This window comes from Vidua macroura, chromosome 6 (assembly GCF_024509145.1).
Source record: "Vidua macroura isolate BioBank_ID:100142 chromosome 6, ASM2450914v1, whole genome shotgun sequence".
Classification (NCBI taxonomy): Eukaryota; Metazoa; Chordata; class Aves; order Passeriformes; family Viduidae; genus Vidua; species Vidua macroura.
Window position 1 is genome coordinate 32978023 of NC_071576.1, and position 24923 is coordinate 33002945.

Sequence of the window (24923 nt, forward strand, 5' to 3'; positions counted from 1 at the left end):
AATTCAGGCCTGAACTTAACAACAGGGTAGCTTGGAAATTCCCCATACTCATTCTCAAAGCAAAATGATAAATTACAAGAGCTGTGAGCAAAAGATCTACCTTGTTTGTAGGCAGTCTTCATTTATGCAAAAGATACGAGGTTCCAGCTCTGAAGGTGTAGTTGCACTTCAGATGATGCCTGCTGGCTGGCTTAGATGTCAGACGTGGGGAGATGAGGAGCCTTGTACTGCTGGGTCACAGTGCAGACCTAAGCTGAAGCTAAACTCATAGATCTGATTTTAGCAGGCAGTCATCTGTAGTAGAAAAGCACATAGGAAAGGAGAATAACCATCTGCTACCCAGTATATAATCTTTCAAGTACATGATTAGTTCTAGAGATTACATTTAGACTGTTACTAAGAAGCATTGATTTGCATTTCATAAGCTATTCTTGAAAAGGAAGGTAGCCACCTTTCTATGTTCTGTATATGTGTCAAGGGGAGACTGACTGACTTTTATGTTCTGTCAGAATAGCCCTCCTTTCCTGTCTTTGTGATTAATCTGGCAGTTTCCTGTATTTGAAATTTATTACTAGGTAAAGAAGTCTTGCAAACAAGCATGTGTGAAACAAGCTTGGTTCTGCTGTCTGGATGGGGGATTTGTTGTAATGAGATTCTTTCATTTGTCTTTCCATGTAGGATCTGTGCAATGATTCAGTATTGAAAGATTTTTGTGATGGGCTGTGGACTCATGTGGAAGTTCTTGAATGGTGCATGCAGCAAAACAGGTAAAATGATCAGAAGGACTTTTTCCGAACCGTGTTGCCAAATCTACCTGTTAAGTCAGCTTATGCATGCAGATAGAGAAGGCTCTATTTTCTTGGCTAATCATATAATAGTGACTGTATATACAAGCTCTCGAAATTTCTCATGGGTTGCAGTTAGGCTCTTTCTTTCTCTTTTTAATTGCAGTAGTTGGGCTCAATCAGAATTAGAGTGGGAGTTGTGTCTTTTGACGTGACTGAGACTTAAATCTGTGCCACCTCTTTGTTCTCTCTTGTAGTATTACTGTCCCAAGGAAGGTTCTGTTGCAACACTTGCACAATCTGGATTGCCACACTGCGGTGTATTCTCTGCATCATCTCACCAATCTTGTGGCCCTGAATGAAGATGATGTTATTGAGCTTCTTCAAAAAGTTCCTGCTAGAGACCAGCAGATGCAGGGTAAATGTGTAGGGTTGTGAGAACACAGAAAACTCACAATCCATTGAGGATGTATGTTCAGTACTTCTGCCAGGATTTGTTCTCTTGACCTGCTTCTTAACTGTGGAAGATACCAGTTACTAGCTGTTTTGTGGAAGAAATATAGAGAGCATGTGGAAATTATTTTAGAAACCTTTTGGGGAGTAAATTGTCTTTCAAGAAGGAGTTGTGAGATCACTTTGATCTCAGAAGGACAGATCTCTGAAAGAGCTTTTTCAAGAGGCTCTTGCCATCTTTTTTAAGATGGTAACAAGACTTTGCACATGCTCATGATATATGTTGCTCATTGTAACTTCTGTACTCTGTAACGTGTTTAGTTTGAAAAGGAAATGTATGGTTTGTATTTCACTGCACTTTAATTGAAAATCAAAGAGAAAAAACAGATGAAATTGACAATATCTTGTACTACAACATCTTCATTTTTGAAAGAGATAAAAAGTGGTTTTTTAAAATTCTGATATTAACTGTTACCAAATTTAAATTTAGTATTTAAATCACTAAGACTTAGCTACAACCTGTGTTTACATCACTCTTGCCTCACTTCTCTCATCTTCACATGTTCCAGTTGGGTGCCTAAAATACCTGCAACTGCTAAACACTTTGGATTGCTTACAATTGATTCTCTTTGGACACACTTTTGATTGCAGCCTGTGTCCAGGTTCAGCTGCTGCAATTTTAAAGCTGTTTTTTGATAGGGACTCTTAATAATGATACAGAAGTTCTCTTTTCCTGCATGTATTAGAATCTAAGAAGCTAAAATATTTATTTTCTAAATATTTCTTTTATGTTTGTGAATTTGGACTGTGTAATTGCAACCTGAGTTGCATGGAGAGCTTTCAGTGATGGATCTTGCACAGATTTTTCCAGATTACCTTGTGAGAAGCAGGTTTCTCTCCTTCCATATCATGCTGTTGTGATGTTGATTTCTATTCCTACTTCTACAGCTTTTGGTGTTAAAATTATCATGACACTTGTCTTGAATAATCTTAAAAGATGTAGATAGATATAGATCCTTGTTTTCAATGTCCTACTTTCTAAAATAGTGTTGTTGTTGCTGGTATTGTGTCGTTTTTTAAACAGTTCTTACATTTTAATTATTTTCTGCTTAAATTCTGTCAAAGCCTGTCAAAAACAGGAAGAAGCAGTCCCATCATATCTTCTGGGAGTTGCATGACTATAGCAAAAGAGCTCTAGCTGCAGTTTCTCTTCTTTTTTTCATGTTGCAATAATTTATAGAAATAATTAATGGAAGACAAATCCTCCTTCTCTTTTCAATTCAGCAATTATTGCAGAATTCAGATGATTCTATATAAGCACATCTTAATAGAATCTGCTTTAAAATAATCTATTTTGAGCCTTAAAGGGAAGAGAGGCATCATAAACTTTTGTTTTGTCAGATGTAGTAGTGTTAACAGGCCTTTTCTCCCATCACCCCACATGCTTCCCCTTCTTGCCCTTCTTTTTACTACATATCTGTCAGCTGCAGTAGTGAAGCCAGGGTAGTGGTAAACAGTTGAGCTCAGTTTGTGCACAACACTGGTTTTGATTAGTCATGGTGAGCAGCAATTTCTTCATGAGTTACAGTATTCAAGAAGAAGGTATTAGTATTTCTGCATAGGAGAAACAGTGCTATTAGTTAAAGGATTGTTCTTCAGTATTGGTTTAAGGAAAGTATAGGTATAGGGAAAAGGATTGGTTTAGGTACAAATACTGACAGACTCAACTCACTGCATCCAAGTTTTTCCACATGTGAGGAAAAAGTGTATTAAACTTACTTTTGATTACCAATATCTGTCACAGTATCTCCAGCTAACTATTTCTCTTTTCCAGAGTATTGTATTTATCAAACTTGTGACTTTACCTGCCTGAAGTCCTCTTAAGGCAGTGGTGTTGAGAGGTACTTGAGTGTTTATATATTAGTGTAGAGCTTCTGGGCAACAGTAGAATTTCAATGGCTGTGTAGGTTCTCCAGAGGATTCACATGTGGATGTCTCCTCAGTTCGGTCTGCTATCTACATTATATTTTCCATCACTGTCACTGTTTAGAATGGCAATGATAGGGAATAAGTGTTTCCAACTGTTTGTGCTATCAGTCCTTTTGCTTTGGCTGTTCTGTAGTTTTCAGAAGAGTTCAGGCTAGTGCTTTTCTTTGCAATTGTGCTCAAACTTTGCAGAGGACAGTGCTGAAACAGTTTTTAGGTTAGGTAATTCTGTTCAATTCCAGAATCTGGATATGGATGTTGTCAGTACATCGTGCTTTGTACCTGTGCTTTGTTTAAAAAAGTAACTTGGCAAATGCTTTTCCTGCTTGACAGCAGGTAGAGGGATAATTTATCACTTGTGTAAGAATTCAGGACAGTGAATTCTAAGCACTAATTTAACATTGTGTGTGGTTGTCAGGGCTTTTTTTTTCTTTCTTTTTTTGTAGGGCTCTTTTAACCTTTTTATAGTAGATGGATAATTAATCTAAACTCAGCATAACAGAATATATGACACTATATTGTGTTCCTGGGTGAAGGGGATGATGATGATATGATTTTTACAATTTGCAGCTGTCCTGTTCTGTTGTACTGAGAAGGGATCATGTCTCTGGCACATGATACCTTTCCTCAAAAAAAACCTGAAGGGGAGGAGAAGTGGGTGCAGTACTTCTTTAGTTTGCCTTTATCATAAATGTGTGAAGGAAATGATGGGACTGTACTTCTTCTCTAGTCAGTTGCAGATAGTATTTGGTCTATTGTGAATCTATTTGGTCTATTGTGCCAGCCACTGTGAATCAACCATGATATCTATTTATTAGTACAAATCTGAAGAGGTGGTGGTACTCTATTCTTACTACAGTCATAGCCTGTCTACACTGTTTCCCTACTCATCTACTGTGTACTATAACACAGAATTCTAAGAGGCTGAAATGAAGCAGGATTTGCCCCTCTCTTGTAAATGCAGCAGTACAGCTTAAGCACACACTGCTAATGAGAATCATTGTGAAGGATTTTGGTCTTTCTATGCTGTAGTCAGGTGCTGCTACACAAGTTCACAGAAAATTTCATTTTTAGAAGGGGATCCAGACCTGACTTTTCTGTGCCCATCTGTTGTGGGTTGGCTTGTTTGGGCTTTTTTTCCAAAAGTAACAGTGAGATAGATCAAAGCTGAGACAAAAACAGCACTGGAGAAGAAAGACTGGATAAATATTGCTGTGCAGGAACTGCAGGAGAAAATTAACTTGTTTTCTTGTTTACCTCCTATCCCCTCACTGCCCTGATTTCCCTCCACAGCAGCCACACTCCCTAACACCCTGAGTCAGCAGCGCAACCTGGCACTCTTCCGAGCGTTCTGTGCCATGAAGTATGCAATCTATGCTCTCTGTGTGAATTCACACAGGCATGCCAAGTGCAAGGATTGTGTACACAGCCTTCTTGGTGATATCCCTGAGGATGCAGCTTCTGGAGAACCAGCAGGTGATTGGCCACTTTTCTCAGTTTCAGTAACGTGTGCTTCTCCATGCAATTGCTGAGATCTGAATTATCACTTAGTATTGGGATAACATTGCACCCTGTGTATATATGGTATTTTATTCAGTGGGCTATGGATGCTTTGCAAGCAAGTATAATGGTATTTCTTTGAGGTGTTATCTTTAGTAATAATAGATATGAATAAGCTACCAGCCTTGCTTTAAAACATTTAAGGCAATTGTACAAAAAATACACTGCTAAAAGGAAGTGATGCTAGACATAGGGTTGTAGTGACAGATAATTTTGTAAGAGCTTATGATTTCCCAGAGCTGAAACTGGTTTAATGGCTAGAATTGGTGGAATCTGAATTTGCACATCATTGAACAAAGCGATAATTGGCATTGCTCAGAGGGAGGAGGCACACTGCCTTCCTAAAAATAAAATGTTGGACGTATATTTACTTGATTTTTGGAGGGATGATTGGGTCTGAGCCACTGGGCTAATTTTCTCTTCTGGGATTTTCTTAAAAGGCACAAGTTGGCGCAAGGAATCCCTGAAAAATGTAGTAAATGTTCTTTATTTTTTTTTTTTTAAATTGTACAGATTGCTCTTCAGTATTTCCTCAGTACATTGTGATGTGTCAGCAGTTCTTAAGTAGTCTTCCCATTCCTCTGCGCCTGGAGGTTTTGGAGAATATTTTCTCCTTGTTTTTCATTTCCTATAATGACCTCTGTACTGAAACTCCTCTACCTGAGGACTATACAGACGATGAAGACCTTGACAAAAAGAGTGCTACTCTGAGTGTAGAAGGCAGTGATAATCGGCTATCTTCCACCTCACAAAGTCCACAACACCTAACAGAGGCTGAAAAAAAATCAAAGAAGCATCTGCAGGCTGCACAAACAGTTCACGCAGATACCCGAGATCTTTGTGACTCTGTGTTAGATGGCAAAAGCTGTGAAACCTCTAAGCCAAGCTGCCTGGATCTGAAACACTTCACCAGTGGTGTTACTGGATTTTTAGTGGATGATGTGGCTATGGAGGCCTTCCTCACATTGCTTCTCAACCACTTGGAAGAAATTCAGAGTTCTCTCCCATGGGACTCCAGTAATGTGCTTCGTGAAGAACTGGAGCTTGTTGAGTGCTTGAATCTTTCTGCAAGCAGAGATGCCTTTGGAAGTCGCGTGTTACAGTTTTCCAAATACCTTTCTGAAGCTCACTGGCGATACAAAGTGGTGATGAGTAACGATAATGCAGGTAGGCTTTGTATTTGGCACTTTCTGATATGCCTGGACAGCCTACAGCTGTCCAGACAGTGATCTCAAGGCTAAATTCTGTGAGCATCTTACTGTGGGAGCACATTTTGGCAGATACTGACAGAGTGACCTGCTTGGAGACCACCTGGTGCTTGCACCATTTTCCAACAGAAGTGATCTCTATTCTAATCAGAAAGTTTGGGTCATTTTCTCATTTCCCTCCCCTTTGTGGATGCATTGCTTCTGTTTGCCTTTGTCCCACCCCTTTGTCACAAGTCACAGTGCAATGATATGAAGGGACATGGTGGTGTTGGATCCAGTGCAAGCCAAATAGTCTCAGTTTGTTCATGGACGGTGTTGATTTAGCCTAGTCTGGAAACATGTTAGGAACTTGTAGCAGAGGAAGTTGTATTATTCTGGATGATTGTTGAAGTAGCTTGAACAACACACTCAGGAACCTGTTTCCCACTCTTCTCCATAGCCCATAACTTGTTAGCTCTGTTGATACGAGATTTTGTGTTGTATCATATGTAGCTTATTGTGTATCTCAGACTATGTAAGCTCCAAGAAAGACTTGGAAGTCTGGACCTTAAATATTGCAAGTTTCCAAACTTGTGTTCAACTGTTTTTCAAGTCTCCCTCTATAAAACTACTTGGTAATGTTTCTGTTTGAATATTTCACAGAACATCAGCTTGCAGCCTCCAGGAGATATTGCTCTTTAATCAGGTGCTCCAGCTTTAAGAAACGAAGTAGATATCGGAGGTACAAGACAGGTGGGTTGAAAAAGTGTTTTCGAGAAGGCACTTCTGAAATGGGCATAATTTTGCTGAGCTCATAGCTGAATGCAATTAGATTTCATGACCTAGGAGTAGAGAACTAGATTTATTTCCTTTAGTTTTCTAAGTGGTTTGAAGTGTCAGTCCAGTTCCACTTGGATTGAGGTTGTTTTCTAAAGCTCATCTACACAAATAAATTCTTCCAAGAAGAATAACTGCTTCCAGTCAAGTCTGATTTGGGGTGGGGAGAACTTCACTACAGTACTAATCTTTCCCTTTCTCCACTATGTCCCATGACTGTTCAGTATATTTTCATTCCTGTTGTGGTATTATCTAGGATGTGAATTAACAGGAATCTGTGGCATAAATTGGCAGCCTTAGGAGAAAGTTGTGTTCCTCACCTTTTTTCTATTTAGCCTTTGAAAGGTATGTCTGGTTTTGGAGTGGAATGTTCCAAAATAAGAAGCTTTGAAGTATGTGATGTGAGTCACTGATGGGCCACCCAGCATAGTCTTAGCCTAGCATTTTCTTCAAATCAGCAGTTTTTGCATTTGTCATAGATATCAGTGGTGGCTCATTTATGAGATACTCTTGAAGATCCTTTGAGGTTGCTAAATCTGTTATTTGCAATAGGTTTTAATTACCTTGTCTAGGAAAAGTGCATTTCATGTGCTGATTTTGATTTGTTTCCATTTTAGAGGGGAAAGAGGGAACTTCCAGTCCATCACTAGAAAGCACAAGTAGCGAGCTAAGCACCAGTACCTCAGGTAATAAGCCACAGAAGTAGTATTTATTTGTCTTTTCACTGTGTATGATGAAGAATTTGCTTGAGTAGTTAATGTGAATTACTGCTCTGTGCAGGACAGAATAATATCTTTTCGCTTCTCATTTCGCTTCTCATTTTTGGATGACTCTCTTGTAGTCAGAATAGCACATGTGTCTTCTTCTGGAGTAAGAGAATAAGGTTTTTCTTGATATCTTGGACTTGCAGGAAACAATATGCAAGCAATGTAGTGATCTGCAAACCATGAAAAAAGCTAATGAACTGATAGTCATGTAAGCTAAGACATGCTTAGGCATGCTGGACTGATCTAATAGGTCAGATGCTTTAGACTTCTCCCTTGATCCATACTGAACAAGTGCCTAGCACTGTGTGCATGTTATGTAGCTGCTGAAAAGTGTTACATGGGGATGAGATCCAAACTGCAAATTCTGACCAAATAGTGAAATGTTATGAGAATTTTTAACAGGATGTTTGTGTTGACTTCTTAACCCTAAAACTTGCTTGCAACTCTGGTCCTGTATTTTTGTGTTAAATATGTGAAATGCTGTTATCTGCTAGGTGGCTGTCATTTGATGAAATGTGTTTTCCCTAATAGTATACTGATTAATTCTGTCTTGCAGAGGGAAGTACCAGTAGTGTGTCTGGCTTGAGTGATTTGGAAAGCAGGGCAAGACCACATCAGCAGAACTCCCTCATTCCTATGATGCTTTCCCCACCAGAATCACTGTTAGTTTCTTGTGTTTTGAGAGGGAACTTTGTGGAAGCCCACCAGGTAAATAAGATGCATGTATTTCCATTTTTGAATGAAATTCCTGCTTCTTCTGTATTTAGCAAACATAGGGCTTCCAAGTGAAGGGATCACTTCAGAAGTAGAAGCAAGTGGAAGGAACAAAGATATTCCAAACCAACATCCCACAGATGCTGGTTTTTTTCTGCTTTGTTATGTAAAAATGCTTTCTCTACACCTGGGTTCTCAAAGCATGCAAATGTTTGATGAGAGCTAGTCAAGCATAGTGTTTCAACTGACTGAAGAACACAGAGCTCATGTGAAGTCTCATGAGAAAGCAGCATCTGAACTGCTTTATGTAATCAGTTTTTCAAAACCATGACACTCTTCTGCTTGGTAGAAACATGCAAAGGTGTTCTAACCCTGGTAGAAACATGCAAAGGTGTTCCTTACCCAGAGCACTGATTACTTTCATTTGAAGGAAGTATGTTTTGAGACTAAATTTGTGGTACTGAAAACAGGCAGAAGGACTTGAAAATTGACAGTTTGCATATGTGATTCTTTGCTTCCTCACAGCTGTGCATATCTTTCTTTGTGTGGCTTTTGAGCTGATGCTCTGAAAAAATATCTTGAGGTGCATCAATGAGTGGATCTTCTGTCAAAACTGTGACTTGGCTGAGTTTTGGATAGCCATACTGGAGCAGTTCATACCATTTAAACATTGCATTAACATCAGGTTACTACTCAGCCACTTAGATCTGTTTGATTCTAGGCATGCCACTTCATCTTTTCCCTACTTAAAAGGCCAAAGGAGTATTTTGTTTTGCTTTGTTGCCTGAATTTTCAGCATCACCAGTGAGAAAGCATTCAAAATTGGTTTGTATTCTGCTGTTCATTTCATAATAGGTTGGTTGGTTGTTAGTTTCATGCATAGCTCTGCTTAGCTTCTCTGTGTTTAAGTTTTGAGAAGGTATTCCTTGCTGAATAAGATGGAGGCAAACTTGATAGATATCTCTTATTACATAGTGTATTAAAATTATGAAGAGTCATTCTGAAAGGTGTGTGTTATGAAAATTAATTTAGCCCTAGTCCTGCAGCAAATAATAGGTAAGCTTTATAATAATAGTTGAAAAACATCTCTGAGGGTCTTTTTTTTTCAGGCACTTAAAACTCTCTAGTTTCCCACCATTTCAGCTATTATGTCTGTGGAGATGTTTTTCAGTTAAAGTATTCGTTTTATTCCTTTGTCTCCTCTAAAGCCCCCCCCCCCCAAGCTCCTCAACCTTTGAAAGCTTCAATTGACACGCTCTGTATTTACATCTATTGTTATTTTTGAAAGGTGGCTTTGATGTTTAATCTGGAGACTTCCCCTTGCTATGGTGAATTGGTTTTTATGGAGCGTTACCAAGAGGCAGTACGAGAAATGGCAAGAGTGGAGCACAATATTGAGAATCAAGCATCAGATGGCACTGGAGGCATCAGGAAATCTGGCAGTGGCCGTTCAACACTGCAAGCTATTGGGAATGCAGCAGCTGCTGGTAAGGACTGGGCTTTTTGAGTTCTCGTAAAGGGTTGGGGAGAAGTGAAAAATATGAGAAAGCAACTTGAATAATGTCAAAATGAGGGTAGTGTTTGTTCAGAAGAGTAAGTGGTGATTCTTTGAGTTAGAAAGAGACTATGAATGCTGAAAATTTGCTGTTGATGCCCACTTAGTTGCATCCATTCTACAGTAATTGATTGGTCCATGAAGCAGGCCACATATGGAATTATTTTCTATAAGGATTAAAAAATAGGTACCCATTGCTGGATCTGATCTAATTGTGCTGTTAACCAGTGATTGTGTGTTTTTGATGACACCTGTAGGTATGGTATTTTATTCCATCTCGGATGTTACTGATAAATTGCTTGCAACTTCTGGAAGTCTTGCCCCTACTCTTCAAGAAAACTTCTGGGTCAGGAACATCCAGCTGGAGCATACTGATCCTCTGCGAGAAGTCCTTGAGGACCTCAGTCCTTCAGCAATGGCAGCGTTTGACCTAGCTTGTACTCAGTGCCATCTTTGGAAGACGTGCAAACAGCTTCTGGAGACAGCAGAAAGAAGACTCTACAACAGCCTTGAAACTCGGGGTAGGCTTTTGATTTTTATGTTTATCAGCATGGGCCTGGGAACAGAAAATGCCTCTCTCTGCTGTGTTGTTTGTGCTAACACCCAAACCTTCATTAAATCTCATTTCGTGCTTTTATGTTAGTGTCTCTTTTTTCCACTCCTAACTTTGATTTTGTCTCCCTTTGCACAATGACTATTCCAGGCCACCGACCTGACTTTGTTTTACTGCGCTCTGAAGGTGTAAAGGGTTTTCCAGCAGTTCTCCAGCAAATAAGTAAAATTCTCAACTATTCCTGCACGTCACAAGGTCAATCCAGACCAGGTAGTATGCTTTGCCAATAAGGCTTTCTCTTGAAATGTGCTTAAATCAAATTCTTGTCTTCTGTTGCAATGTAGATTTGAACTTTCCATGTTTTAGCTTAGTATTTATAACAGAAAAGGTGAGGGGGATGTGATCCGAGTTCAATTCTGAATAATTGGAAATGCTCTGCTTTTTTGTATTATCATACATTTCTGGTTTTGTGGGCCTTCTTCTATGCAAAAAATACTTGTGTCTTTGTTATAGTTGCTGGTTTTTTTCTCCCTCTTTGTAGAGGTATCCGATGAGAAAACAGGGAGTCATTTTCGATGCAGTATTGTAGATCTTCTGCAAGCTTGCTACCCGGCCTTGACTGAAGAAAGTATTACTAATGAAATTGTTTTATCACAAAACCTGGATCATATCCTAAAAGCACTGACATGTGTTGAACGTTCTGTGGGTGAGTTATTTTGTGAACATAAAGACTGATTGATGTATGGATCTCAATTTTTGCTTTGGCCTTTCCAGAGAGCAGTAAACCTAGTAATAATGCTCTTTGACATATGCAGAAATATGTATTTTAAAAATTGTAAATGCAAAGGGTAAAATTTATCTGTAATTCTTACATTTCTTTTCACAGCTAAAATTCTGAACTTGTCAGAGAGGTTATTTGTTCTATTTCTATGCAGTCCTAGCAAGGAATTCTTTTAAGTGTGTTTTAACATGGCACTTTATAGATAATTAGGTATATTCTTAATCTTGCTTTTTTCTCTTTTTTTAAAGTAACAAAATGGAGATAAGCTTACAAAACCTTTGTAATATCATAATACCTTCCAATTTTCATAGGACTGTCATAAAACATCTTTTCCACAGTTGCTTTTTCTTACAGCTCTCTTAATTATATAGCACTGGTATTTATCTTCTATTTACCAAATCTCTTTGGTGTTCTTAAAATATTTAATGAGCAAAAATCTAGGAGTGCTCTAAGAGCTAAATGTTATGGAGCTCAAGGATTGGTCAGCACCTGTGTTTTAGAATAAATGTGAATGACACAGAACTAGATATATTTTAGGTCTGCCTTAATATAGTTCTAACTTCTCAGAGCCATAGTTACCAATTTAGATGAACTATAGTTTTATTCTGCTGTGAAAATTTCTCTTGGTTTCAATTGAATTATAATGCTTACAGTAAAAATTTCCCTTGCTTTCAGTTAAATTATAATGCTGATGCTGAGATCTAATTGCAGAGAGGAAATAAAGCTAAAGCATGTCTCTCTCTTTCTCCCCCACCTCCCTGTCTCCTTTCTTCTTGACATTTCATCCTTGAATCTTGTCTGTTCTCTTAAACCAGACTCTAAAGGGAGCCTGCTTGGCACCTTGGTGGAGCAGGGCTCTCTCAAACCGATGGAGCTGGAGAAGCACCTGGTTTGGAACCAAACACAGCTCCTGCTGAAAACTCTTGACCAGCATACCCAAACCATGCCAGAGAACAGCATGCAGACAAACTTTGTGAAGGCCTTCCTTGACTACATCACTACGCTGGCTGCTGTGGTGTTACGAAGCTTGAATGCAGAGCTAGGTGAGGGGTTTCTGCTGGAAAATCTGAGCCTAGGTGAAGATACTCAGACTGTGTAGTCTGGCCTAATTCTGGAAAGTAATTGTGCAAAAATGGTTCCTTGCCAAATGTACCTACTGCCTGTGCTTTTGATTTCAACTGATGATTACATTTCTTTTTCTTTTATTTCACAATACCTAGGCCACCCACAGCTCACATGAAAATAGTTGATGTCAGTGGGAAAATAAGAATAGGAATGCTGACTACTGACCCAGACTCTGCACTCCACTTAGAGTGGAGACAAAACAAACAGCCCTTGAAATCGAAAAATTCCTAGCACTACCCCTCTAAGGCAAGATTGATTTTTGCATCTGGTGGATCAGCACACTGTATAACTTACAGCTCCCTCAGAGGCAGCAAGCACCCTACTGTTCCACAGGGATAAGAAAAGAGTGTGTAGAAGGCCATGCAGAGGTGTAATGAGGCAGAATTTTTTTATAGAATAGCAGATGATGGTCCATGAAAAGGAATGTACCGTCAGCACATAAAGCTGTCAGAAGAGCAGAACAATTCACTGTGCTAGGAGTAAAAATGCTTATCTGTGTTTCAAAGTTGACACTGATTGAGCTGCACTAATGTAAAATACCACAGTACTGATTTCAGGGAATACCTTCCCAAGAGGATAAGAAAAAAGGGCAGAGATCTGTTTGCAGACATGCTGGTTCAGCTCAGGTCACTGCCATGCCAGCTGTAACTTCTGTATGGACATGATTTAGCCCTCACTGGCTACCTGCCAAAGCCAAAAATTGCATAAAAATATTCAAGGGCTGGGTGAGTTTGGGGAAAATGTGTTGGAAGATGAAAGGAAAAGGTAAACTTAGGAGAAAGTGTCCAAAGTTACTCGACATAACTCAGTAGTGGATATAAATGCTTTCCAGCAGTTGTGGCCAGGGTTTCACTCCTTTGTAAAAGTACCTGTACACCCGTGAGTTCCCTCTGCCCTTGCTAACTGACATTGATAGAGCATGGACTCACCAATCTACATCCAGAGACTTGTCAGGAAATAATTCTGCATGTTTTCTACTTCTCACCACAAGTACCTATTTTGGTGAAAGTTTGAAGTAGAGTTGCTAAACTGTTTGAACCTAGATCTTGCTTAAAGAATGAAGAATCTCTGCTCTACCTGTTTTGATAATATGTCCAACATAATGTTGCCAAGAATGAGAGGCATATCATAATCACAAATGCCTTGCAATTTATTCTGGATTTTACCATTCTAATGTGAATTTAGAACTCTGTGAATTTAGTAAAGTGGTTTAGACTCAGGGCCTTAAAATTTATATTCCTAAAATAAAAGTTGCTTAGTGTATTCAGCTAATGTGTTTGTATTATAATGAATATTCTGGTGGTTTTTCCCCTAAGATGTGTCTGCAGAAGTGAAAGTGGGAAACCCATTCATACTGTTACAACAGAGTCCATCTCAGCTGCTTTCCCAGCTTGTTTTTGAGAGACAAGTTCATCCTGACAGGTCAGTGCTTTTGATTTATTAAAGAAATATGGATATTGATCTAGCACCAATATCCAACTGTGACGGACAAAAACTCTCTAACAGTTTTAAAGTTAGAAAGTGTATGTTTATTGCGACGCCGGACAGCATGCGGGATAGCTCCTAAATACGCACCGCACCTTTCAAATGATTACAGAGTCCGTTTATCCACACAAGAATTGAACACCCAAAATACAAATACATATTCATCATTTTGGTACATCCCATTCCTCACTTCCTATGCTAATCATTCCAAAAGCTATTAAGCATGCGTAGTTTGTTCCTTGAAATAGGTCGGTGGTCCCTTTCATGGGGAGGGGTCCCAAAATGAGGAAGTAAATGAAGTCTTCCTCATTCTGACCTTTCTACCTTTTCAATGCAAATATGACAAATGAACCTTGGTAGAACTCTCATTCCTTGTCTTCAATTGGTTTCAGAACAGAGGAGGCCCACAATTGTCTTATGTTCCTAAAAGCTATTTGTCAGTTTCTATATTCTTCATTATAAACCCAGCTAACTAAACATTGTGTTGACAAGCAATCAATTATTAGTTAACTACTAACTCTTAACTTCATCAAGGCCTACTTACAGAATCCCTTTATTTTAATTAACTCTAGTAAGGCTTATCTCTAACTAAAATCTTAGCTCCTCTAAAATCTCTAAATCTCTTAAAGTTTATGTTTCACTTTTTCAGATGATATACTTCTGTAGGTTATTTTGATATTGGTGACTTTCACCTCAGCCATGATTAAGTTCTTTGGCTAATTATCACAGGTGGTACAGCCTGCTGTGTTCCACCAGCTGATTACTTGATGTTGCAAGGATTGGTGTGCAGGGAGGAGCTTAGTCAGTGCCTTCTGCATCAATCTGAAGACTTTTGATTGGGAGAACAGTGACTCCATATTTTTAACAATTACTATCTGTTGTGAAGTGAGAGTGAAAATTACGTGGATTTTTTTTAACTGTGTGACACTTCAGAGGAGTGCACTTGCAGCTTGTCAATGTAATACAATAAAGTAGGCCAGTAGGTTTTATTGAGAATACTGGGCATGACTCTTGCCCTGGTCAGCAGGTAAACTGGATAATCTAGACTCCTTCCATTGCAACTACTAAATTAGGTTGGTGTGGAAACTGTCTGATTTGATGAAGTATCTTTTAAAAAGATGAGCGCTAATGGTGAACTATTTTAGTAGCTTGCATTTTAGGTAAAAGTCAGTGTTTGAGGAGTAAGTTCCTTTTCTGTAAAGGAATGGCAGCATAAGCTCTGAGTTAAAATAGTATGTGTAATCTTGTGTATGTACCTGTGAAGAATATTAGGGGGCTTGTGTTCTCAAAGCATTTGGAAGATTTACGAAAATATGTAATTATAAAGTACCTTTTATATGTGCTGGGTAAGCTGGTTCTGTTTTCAATCCTACAGACTTTCTTCTCTCTTGGCTAAAGAAGGGTTGAACCTGAATGTGCAGCAAGTCATTGTTAACTCTTGTTGTGAACCACTGTCCTTGTGCAGTGCAAGGGAAAACAGCCAGGCAAAGTCTCTTTTGACAAACATCAGCAACTTGACACACCAGTGTGCCTGCCACTGCCTGCCAGATGTTGAAATACCTATTCACAATTCTGCAGTGACCTCTGAGGATATCTCCACTCAGGCCACATCCTCTCTGAATGACTTGAGCCAGCACACACTGACTGCCTCCTCCCTAGATTTCCTGAAGTCTCGGTCAAAGCTAATGGCTACAGTGGCATGTCTAAGTGCATCTAATATACAGAAAATTCACAAATCAAGTTTGTCTTGGATGGAATTTCGGGGCAAACGGGAGGTGCCCTTAGGCTTGGAACAGATTTCCAGGGAGTGTGAGACATTGTTGAAGGAGTTCCCAATATTGGAACGATTTCTTTTTGCTACGTTTGCCCCGCTTCGGAATCAAGACGAAGGTAGCAGTTTGGCTGCTGTCTTCTCTGGCAAGGCATACATGTCTCTGGTTCTCCTAGGATTACATTCCACCACAGCTGTTAAAGTATTAACGGGAGTCTTTGAACAAGCTCTTGCTGCAAAGGACTGGGACAGAGCTCTGAAGGTTTTGGATCTGTACTGTCAGGATGTGGAGGAAGTGGTCAGTGTGAAGGATGCTGTGCTGAGTTGTGCATCTGCTGAAGGTAAGAAGGATCAAGACAGGCTTTTTCCTGCTTTTTTTCCTTAATCCTTTTGTTTTGTTAATAAAGAATGCAGCCTGGATCAAAACATAGAAACCAAAATAGTGGTCCTTGGGCAAATCCAGAGATGGAAATAGATAATTTTCCTTTCTTCATCCTGAATTTGCTTTCTCTGATGGTGTTGTTTCTGTTTCACAAATGTGTAAATCATGACCAATTTAGTAAAAGAGAACTAGAATGCATCTGTTGTGTTATTTTTATGTGAAGAGCTGAATACATCAGGACACAGTAGTCATTGAACTGTTAATGGAACATCTCTTACAGCAGTGTCATTGATTTGCATGGATGATGTGATCTGTGAAAGGTGCCTTTTGGAGTCTGAATAGTAAGTATTTCATGCTAACTTTGGATGCTTCCCAAAAATTTGATGCTTGGGATGACTCTTACAAAGATTTTTCAGCCCTGTCAGTGTTTCTTTTGTTGATGTGATCCAGCAAGGATAAGGATTTTTTTTTTTTTTTAGTTTCCAAATTATAGAAACTGAATTTCAAATTAGTGTTTTGTTTCCTCCACAGATAAGGATGGTTGGCAATACTTGTTCCCAGTAAAAAATGCAGTGTTGAGAAGTAGACTGGCCCTGCGCTGTCTGGACAAGTGGCCCCTTGATGCCTGTTTGGAAATTCTAGCTTACTGCATTTCTGATCTGGGCATACCTCATGAACTAAAAGCCAATCTGTACAGCAGGAAGAAAGAACTTCAGGTTTATCAAAAGGTACAAAGTCATTCTTCAAATAACCAGTGAGATGAAATAGGCAGCAGGAAGCAAATATTGCTTGCCCACTGAGAAGCTTTAGCCCTCAGTTCTTTTTTGATCATGAGAGCTTTTCGAGTCTTTTATCCAAAACAGTTCATGTGAAGTACTGTAGTATCCAGTTAACACTCAGCTTCCATCCTTCACAACTTTCCATCTCACCTATTAGCATTCAGGTCCACAAACATGTTTAGGTATAAACATTTGTATGAGTCTGATTGTTATGCAAAGTATTTTCCATTCTATGCACATTCTAGAGCCTCAGGAAGCTTTCCATGGCAGTTAATCATTTTATAAGTTTGAGAAATGCAGATGGTGTACAAGACTGGTGCTCCAAGGAGCAAGTTTGTATTGCAGTCAGTTCTTCTAACTGCAGGGTAGTGCAGATATCCTTAAGTTGGACAGGCCAGCCTGGGTTCAGCACGAACTGAAAAGCCAAACAGCAAAATAAGGAGCCATCCCTGCCGAGTTCTGTGTGGTGGGAGTTCTGCTAACTGACAGCTCAGTTCTCTCTGTTAGTGCCAGCAACATCTGCAGTAAATGTGTACTTTTACATTCATAATTATTGCCATCTAATCTTTCAAAAATCTTCCCTTATAAATGTGCTTTGTAGACTCACATCTGTGAAAACGGTGGAGTTTTTTTTTTTTGAGTGCAAGGACATTACATCATCTTTGAAAAGGTCTAAACGTGGGTCTCCTTTTTGATTTTTTTGTTCTATAAAGCAGCTCTTGATGTGATCAGTTCAGCTGTTTTCTTAGGCAATAATTGCCATAAATTAAAATTCTAGAATTTGTGCAACTCTATATTAACTTTTTCAGATTCTGAATGTGCAAAATGAACCATTGTGGAATGACTGGCAGGATCTGAAAAAAGCCTGCACTGATGACCCCCGGGCTGTCATGAATATCATTCTGAAAGCAAAGGTTAGACATCATCATGTGAATTTTGTTGAATTAGAATGCATTAAACTTTGAGTAAATATATTTGTTGAAATAGCATCTTAAAACAATGATCATTGGAGATTACCTTGGGAGGAAGGATTCCTTTACTCAGTTCTGTGCTACAGAAACAAATAGAGATCTGTGTTTAGTATCAAGATTTACATGTAATTAATAATTCGTAAGTTTTAGTTAAAACTCTTACTCTGAGATATAGCCTGTTATTTTCTTTTACCATTTTGAAGATTTAAAAATAGTGTAACTTTGCTCATAATACAGATTTGATTATTAGGGAAATGCTAATATTGTAAATCTGGCTGGCTTTAAGCATCTTCCTGAAAACTAGCTTGTTTACTGTAAGGTAAACAAGGTATTTTAGACGCAGGCTATGACTGATGAAGTTGACTATCATCTTCCCTTGTCAATGTATTTTTTTTTTTAATCTGGGAGAGAAGTCTAAGCTACAGAATCTCTTGATCAGAGCTTTGGGAGAAACAACTCTATCAGGGAGGGTAGAGTTTGTCCGTTTGTTTTTACTTTTTTTTTTCAATTCTTTAGGATTATGAATTGTGTGAGGAATGGGGACACTTGTATCCTGTCCCAAGAGAAGACTTAATCAACCTTCACCGTGAGCACCTTCTCCACTTACTGGAGATGGGAGACACGGAAAAGGCATTGCAGGTAATAGCAAGACATTCTCAGCCTCATATCCACAGATAAATAAGTTGACAGCTGTTTAGCCTGCCTTCAGTGTGTGTGTTTTCATGGCCTTTTTGGTTTCACTCTTAAGAGATGTTGATTTGTTTAGATAAGCTTTTAGGATACTAGCTCTCCCCTGTTCTGCTTAAGTAAAAATCCAGCTTGGCAATTTAATTCTTGGATCTAATAGCATAAATGTCACTTACATGGAAATACAAGGCTCCTTTCGTTTCAAAAATACATAATGAAGCATATCAGTGCTGCTTAAGCAGAAGAATCAGAAGTGAAACTAATAACATGAATCAGTCAGCTGTTCTTCAGTGCCCGAATTAGAGATGTGAACATTTTTGGCTTTAGTATTGGTGGAGCTGTCACTTAGAGAGTAAATTAATTTGCTTGCTGGAACACTGTAGGGTAATAAACTGTTGTGGACAGAAGGCTGCCTTCCAGGAATGTTGTAGAGTTTCACTGTGTTTTGTTTGGTTTTGTAGCTTTTACAAAGAATCGAAGACCCTGGTGTTTGTCTTGCCATCAGTGAACAGTCCCTGGACCAGCATCCAAACTTGGCAGCCTCTCACTTCTTGGCTGATTACCTCACAGCTCACTTCTATGCCAGTCTGACAACGGCACGCCGGAATGAAATCCAGGCACTCTATATAGGATCAAAGGTCAGTAAAACCCCTGCCTGGAGGGATTAACAGCAATAAATAACTGTATAAGTAATTTTGTCATGCATAGTATTTTCATAATATAAAAAGCCTGTAGATTTTACCAGAGCATTCTCACCACACCAGGTCTAAGATACTGAGTCTCAGGATCCAAAGGAAAGTTAGAGATGGCTTAAAGCTTCTCTTTCCTTTCTTCACGTTTACAGTTCCATAGTATGAACAAAGCAGTCTTGTGTTTGAGCTGTGGGGAGTGGAGGAACACACAGGCTGAAAGAGGATAGGGTGGAATGAAATAAAATTATGGAGTTTATCAGAAAAGTTGTCATCTTTGTCCCAAGTGAACTCTCTGTATCAGTAAGACCAGGTGTCCTACGTATGCCCACCTGTATGGTGGTTTTTTGACTTAGTGTTTCTCCCAAGGGCCTTCCAGAGGTGGAGAGTATCACTCCTCTGTAAAGGAGGAGTAAAGGCCACTGCCTTTACAGAAGTCACATGGGTTCTGTGCTCAGCCTGGGAATAGATGCATTAATAAGCATCCTTAGTTGAATGCATTACATGTAAACAAAATGCAGTGCTTTTGGTAACATCTGTTTTGGTGTAGGACTGTAAACAGCAGCTTGCTCCAGTGTGTGCCACAACAGTGTTTTGCTGGGCTGCCCGTTTCTTGTTTCTTCTGAAGACATGACTTAGTTTGAAAAGTGTCCATATTAACTGTCCATCTAGAGGAGAATTGCTTTTATTTTCTCCTCTTAACATTTCCTCAATTGATAGAAGGATAAGGATTGGGCTAATATGCTTTTTAGAAGTTTATTTTAATAAGAGAGTGTGCTGTACTCTGTTACAACGTACTTCCACAGGGTCACAAAAGGTTTTTCACTCTTGCATATTCTCTAAAATAAGGCAGTGTTTTATAGAATGGAAAGTGGAAGCTAAGTGATTCTGCAAATCCTCTCAGTAGTTCTGTAACAGAAGTAGGAATTGGTCTGAGAAGTCACACCTCCTCTTTTTGACCTCTACCTGTCAGTCCATTCTCTGCATAAGTTACTGCTCTAGTTTCTTGTCTTCAATATCACAGAGACGCATATTTAAAGGTGTGTAATTTTATGATACATTTTTTTTTCTTGTGTCTCAGGTGCTGCTGACTCTGCCTGAGCTCTCCCGTGTTAACTACTCCCACCTCTCCTCAAGGCCACTGCTCATGCTGGAACAGCTCCTCATGAATATGAAGGTGGACTGGGTAGCTGTAGCTGTGCAGACATTGCACCAGCTCTTAGCAGGGCAGGAAATTGGTTTTACTGTAGAAGACATTGACAGTTTGCTTTCCAAGTATGCAGAAAAAGCTCTCAACTTCCCTTTCACATTAAAGGAAAAGAGATCAGGTAGCTGTCTGTCGGAATGCTGTTTTTCATTTGGGAAAGAAGGGCCAAAATCATCCCAGAATAATTTCAGCAATCATGCCATAACATTTTTTAGATGTGTGCCTCCAGTCTCCCTCTAGCCCATCTTTCTTGTAAATAGATGTTTTCAAGGACCAACAGCTCCAAAAGTTTCTCAGACTTTTCTCTGTTGTTCCTTATTGAGGTTTCTTTTCTTGTATAATACTGATCAGTTCTATTTTACTCCTGTTTAATGCAATGTCACTTACACCTTAAGCACTTCCTGCAGCCAACTACATCTTCCCTCAAGTAGAATGGGGATTTAGCCTTCTGTAGTATTTCTTCCTACCAGAGACCTATTCCTTTTTCATATAGAAAGCTTCTAGACTCATAGTTCTGTTTAACAATCTTGTTACAGTTCTCCTCTCTAGCTTGCCAGTCCTTTCTCATCCATGTTGTCTTTGAGTCTAGTGCACTTGGCTTCTTTTAAGAACTGGAACAGTAGAGGGTGCTGCAGATCCATTTCAATGCTTTTGTGTCACTCTATTAAAAACGTATGGGGTTCTGTACCTATCTATATCTATCTATACCTGCTGATACAATACCTGTTTGCATTATGCCAGTTTACAAGTGTTGGCTTCATTTTTCATTTTGTGATTTAAAGATGCTGCTCTTGCTAACATAAAAGCATCAGACTTATCTATCTCTTCTTGCCAAATGGTCTATAACTTTGCAAGTATGCATGTTCCTTCCACTGCAATGTGAAGCATTTAATATTTGCCATGAGCATCTTGTATTAACCAATTGTTTTAACATCTCTGCTGTATTGTTCCTATAGCTGTCATTACTCCCTTGCTTTCATAAGGATCCCTTTCTTTGTTTTTTAGGTAATTGAATTTTATACAGTTTGGCATTAATTGCTGTGGACTAATTTGCATACAAAACATAGCCCTGTTTTGTGCTGACCTTCTTACATACCCTGTGAATGGATTCCTCTAATCTTCTTGAAAACAGGTAGATATATTGACCAGTATTGTCCTCTGACTTTTTTTCTCCTCTTTCTTCTCTTTGTCCTAGATTCTCTGGTACGTATTCAAGAAAGTCTGAATCAGGTATTGGAGTGTGAAGCATTGTCTAAATCAGGATCATCAGATCTATCTCCTGTCAGCTTTACTGGTAAGGTTAAGACCTTGGTGCCTGTTGGAGTTTAACCTCATCAGCAACCACAGGTGCTTTATCATTCCCCTACCAGCCCCTTCACAGGTGGCATGTAGAGGAGATTTGGAAAAGGGTTAAACTTGTGGGTTGAGGTAAGGACAGTTTAATAACTGAAATGAAGTAAAATATAGTAATGATGATGATGAAAAGAGGGATGAGAAAACTACAAAATAAGAACAAAACCCAAGAAAAATAAATGATGTATAATACAATTGCGCTGACCAATGCCCAGCCCATTCTCCAGTGGAGATCAGCCCCTCCCAGCCATTTTCTCCCAGTTCATTCACTGGGTATGCCATTCTACAGTCCTTGGAAGTTTTTTTCCCCTAGGATCACTATTGTGACCTGAGGAAAATAGCACACCTTGTATTGTCTGAGAGGTTCCACTCACAGTCCTCAGACACAAAAAAAATGGAAACTAAGTAATTTAAGGCAGAACAACTGGAGAATATTTGTAGCTAAGAAACAACCAGAAACTCTTCTGCAGGTTCTATTCAGCAACTCATGCAAAAGATGCACAGTCTGTGTGCTCTCAAGGAAAGACTAACAGAATATCCTCAAACCTCCAAGGTTGATGATTCTTAGCAAGTGATGGGCCTGGACTAGAGCTGCAGAATGATATCCTGATCTACAGTTTAGGGTGTCTGAACTATTTCCTGCTTCTGTATCCTGAAATGAAGACTCTTCTTGCTTATATCAAGTGACAGCAGTGTTTTGGATTGGGCTGTGTAGCTCTTCAGTTTTTTCTTACAATGGTCAGTCTAATATCTCTGTCCTGTTAAAAAACTTGAATGCATGGTCCTTTAATGTTTGTTTGCAATTTGGTATCTACTTGAATGAGTTAGCTTTAGTGAAATGGAGATTTTTGTTCTTCTTTAGTTTAATATTCATGTACACAGAAGGTGGCTTGCAGGGCTGCAGTGACATGTTGAACTTTTTAATTAACCTGTAGGGGAACTGATTCACGTCATATGAAACTAAAAACCTATCTAATACTGTAAACTTCATTCAATGAGTATTTCATTGTTGGGGTCGAAGATGCCGAAGGCCACATGTAAATTCCTGCCTCTGTGAATTGATTTCCCCTTAGTAGATTGAAGAGGCAAGCAGAATAGGGAGGGCTAGGCTGTTGCTAGCTATACCACATCTCCCCTGAGATAACAAAGGAAACTCCCAGTCTTCAGGAATGCCAACACTGGCTATACTTAAGATTCTGTATTATTTTTTGGTATCCAATGACCGTGGTATTTTTTTCTTCCTCCTCCAAGTCTCTGCTTGTGATACAAGAGCAGATGTTGCCACGTTGTCTTATACCTCTCTAATGGTTGTGGAAAAGGTCTCTTAATAAGTACATTCTCTTGCTTGTCAGCATTGAAGTACTATAAATTTACAATTTTAGATTTAAAGCATACTTATTCCTTATACAGTTTTATTCTGCCATGCCTAGCTGAAAGATAATGATAGTAGTCATCTTGTGAGGCAGAAAAATCTTACAGCCTCATTGAGTCTGTAGTGTTTTCTGGTACTTGAGACTCTATGAAACAGCTTAAATCCCATTCCATATTTTTCTTGGCCTGGCTCATTTTCAGGTGTAACCATATCTGCAAGTCCCAGAGACAGAAGTCTGCCACAGAATTTGTTTCCTCAAGAATTTGTGCCTCCTGAGAAGCCACCACCAAAGCAGCAATGGATACCTGATGACACTGAAACGATATGTATGGTTTGCAAAACCGAACGCTTTACTATGGTAAGGAGCAAAAATGAAGTACAGACATTCCTAGAACTGTGACCTTAATATGAGCACTTCCTCATAGTCTGTTTCCTGAATGACCTGAGCTACTTCAGCAGGTTTGTCTGCATCACCATGGGCCCAACTAGATTGTCAGTCCTTTGGTATTTAACCATTGGTTTCTATTTAGAGTGGTCAAGGAGACTGGCACAGTTAGCTCCTTGCAGAGTTCTGTGAAGTGATAGAGCCTAAAGAGGAAATCTGGTCATCAGAGAAAAGACAATTATAGGTTCTCAAACATATGTAACAACAGCAGTATTAATATTCCAGAAGGCTGTCTACTTGACTCTGCTGGCAAGAAATAACATGATCACTATACGATTCAGATTATGAGTATAGAAAATGAAATCTTTGCTGTTGGTTACACTTTTCTAAAAACCATTGTTCCACAGAGTACTTGAGAACTGCATGGGTGCTCTGAGAATATTAATTTTTAGTTTTGCAGGTGTGTTGGCAATTTGTTATCTTCTGCTGCTTAGAAATAGTACTGTTTTCTCAGAAGTATCTGCTGCTTTTGAATTTGGAAATTACTACAATGGTATCAGGAAAAACAGTCTAGAGCTTTTAACTTTTCCAGGACATGATCTAATTAGCTTTATGATCAAAACTGGGATAATTTAAGTAATAGAAAGCCCAAGGCTGCTGCAAATGTATTTTAAATACTGGCCTCTGGGTTTGGGGTTTGATTTTTTTTTCCCTTTGCTATGCTTTCTTCAAAAAGGAATTTTAGCAGGGAGAATCAATCACTCTATAATTCTGAAAAACCTTATCCTGCATGGTGTTTCCTCTCTTCAAATGGAATAAATTTACTTATGAGTAGAGAGAGACACAGAAGGGGACTTCAGTAAATTCTCTTTGTGGCTCATCCATGACCTCTTGTGCTTAGTTTAACAGGCGCCATCACTGCAGGCGCTGTGGCAGGCTGGTGTGCAGCTCTTGCTCCACCAAGAAAATGGAAATAGAAGCTTGCAGAGAAAATCTGTCTCGTGTGTGTGATCAATGCTATAGCTACTACAGCAGAGAAAACATGCCTGGCTTGGTGCAAGACACAAGCACGTAAGTCCTTCTGTCCTAGTTCTCCTCAATTTTCAGCAGAGTGCATGAATGGTATTAGAGAGACATAAGCATTTGGATTTATCTGGATAATGTAACATCAGCCATTTGGCCTCCAGCTGTTGGGATTTTCAGGTTTGGTAGGTGTGGGAATGTTCCTTATTCCTCACTTTACTTTTCACATTGGATAGAACACTGGAGGGCCTGGCAACAAATTCTTTAATTCTTTAAGTATCAATAATTCTTTAAGCATCAATTAATCACTAACCTAAGAATTGAATGCTTTGATGCAAACCATAGCACAGATTGCTACAGTGTGTCAAAGTTCCTTGCAGTATACTCAACTTCTGGATTAATAGTGCATGTTTACTAGCTCTGCTGAACATATGAGTGCTTTAGTTATTCCATAATCCCTCAATTATGGCTCCCTGAACCTTTGGGAATTAAAAAGCAAATTTCTGATAAGCTTTG

At 39.1% G+C, this 24923-nt stretch overlaps 1 protein-coding gene across 2 annotated transcripts in view; it reads left to right on the plus strand.

The window, feature by feature from the left end:
* ZFYVE26 (zinc finger FYVE-type containing 26) overlaps positions 1 to 24923 on the plus strand; it is a 49326-nt gene that overhangs the window by 7909 nt on the left and 16494 nt on the right. For both annotated transcript variants that reach the window (XM_053979301.1, XM_053979303.1), the window contains exons 7-28: positions 679 to 767; positions 1043 to 1203; positions 4518 to 4700; positions 5298 to 5951; positions 6635 to 6724; positions 7426 to 7494; positions 8132 to 8283; positions 9578 to 9776; positions 10102 to 10365; positions 10548 to 10667; positions 10939 to 11103; positions 11994 to 12221; positions 13620 to 13725; positions 15164 to 15900; positions 16473 to 16669; positions 17530 to 17634; positions 18208 to 18330; positions 18840 to 19016; positions 20149 to 20395; positions 21470 to 21568; positions 23200 to 23357; positions 24286 to 24455. In XM_053979301.1, coding sequence (XP_053835276.1) covers positions 679 to 767; positions 1043 to 1203; positions 4518 to 4700; positions 5298 to 5951; positions 6635 to 6724; positions 7426 to 7494; positions 8132 to 8283; positions 9578 to 9776; positions 10102 to 10365; positions 10548 to 10667; positions 10939 to 11103; positions 11994 to 12221; positions 13620 to 13725; positions 15164 to 15900; positions 16473 to 16669; positions 17530 to 17634; positions 18208 to 18330; positions 18840 to 19016; positions 20149 to 20395; positions 21470 to 21568; positions 23200 to 23357; positions 24286 to 24455 — 4493 coding nt within the window. The remainder of the gene's footprint in view (positions 1 to 678; positions 768 to 1042; positions 1204 to 4517; positions 4701 to 5297; positions 5952 to 6634; positions 6725 to 7425; positions 7495 to 8131; positions 8284 to 9577; positions 9777 to 10101; positions 10366 to 10547; positions 10668 to 10938; positions 11104 to 11993; positions 12222 to 13619; positions 13726 to 15163; positions 15901 to 16472; positions 16670 to 17529; positions 17635 to 18207; positions 18331 to 18839; positions 19017 to 20148; positions 20396 to 21469; positions 21569 to 23199; positions 23358 to 24285; positions 24456 to 24923) is intronic.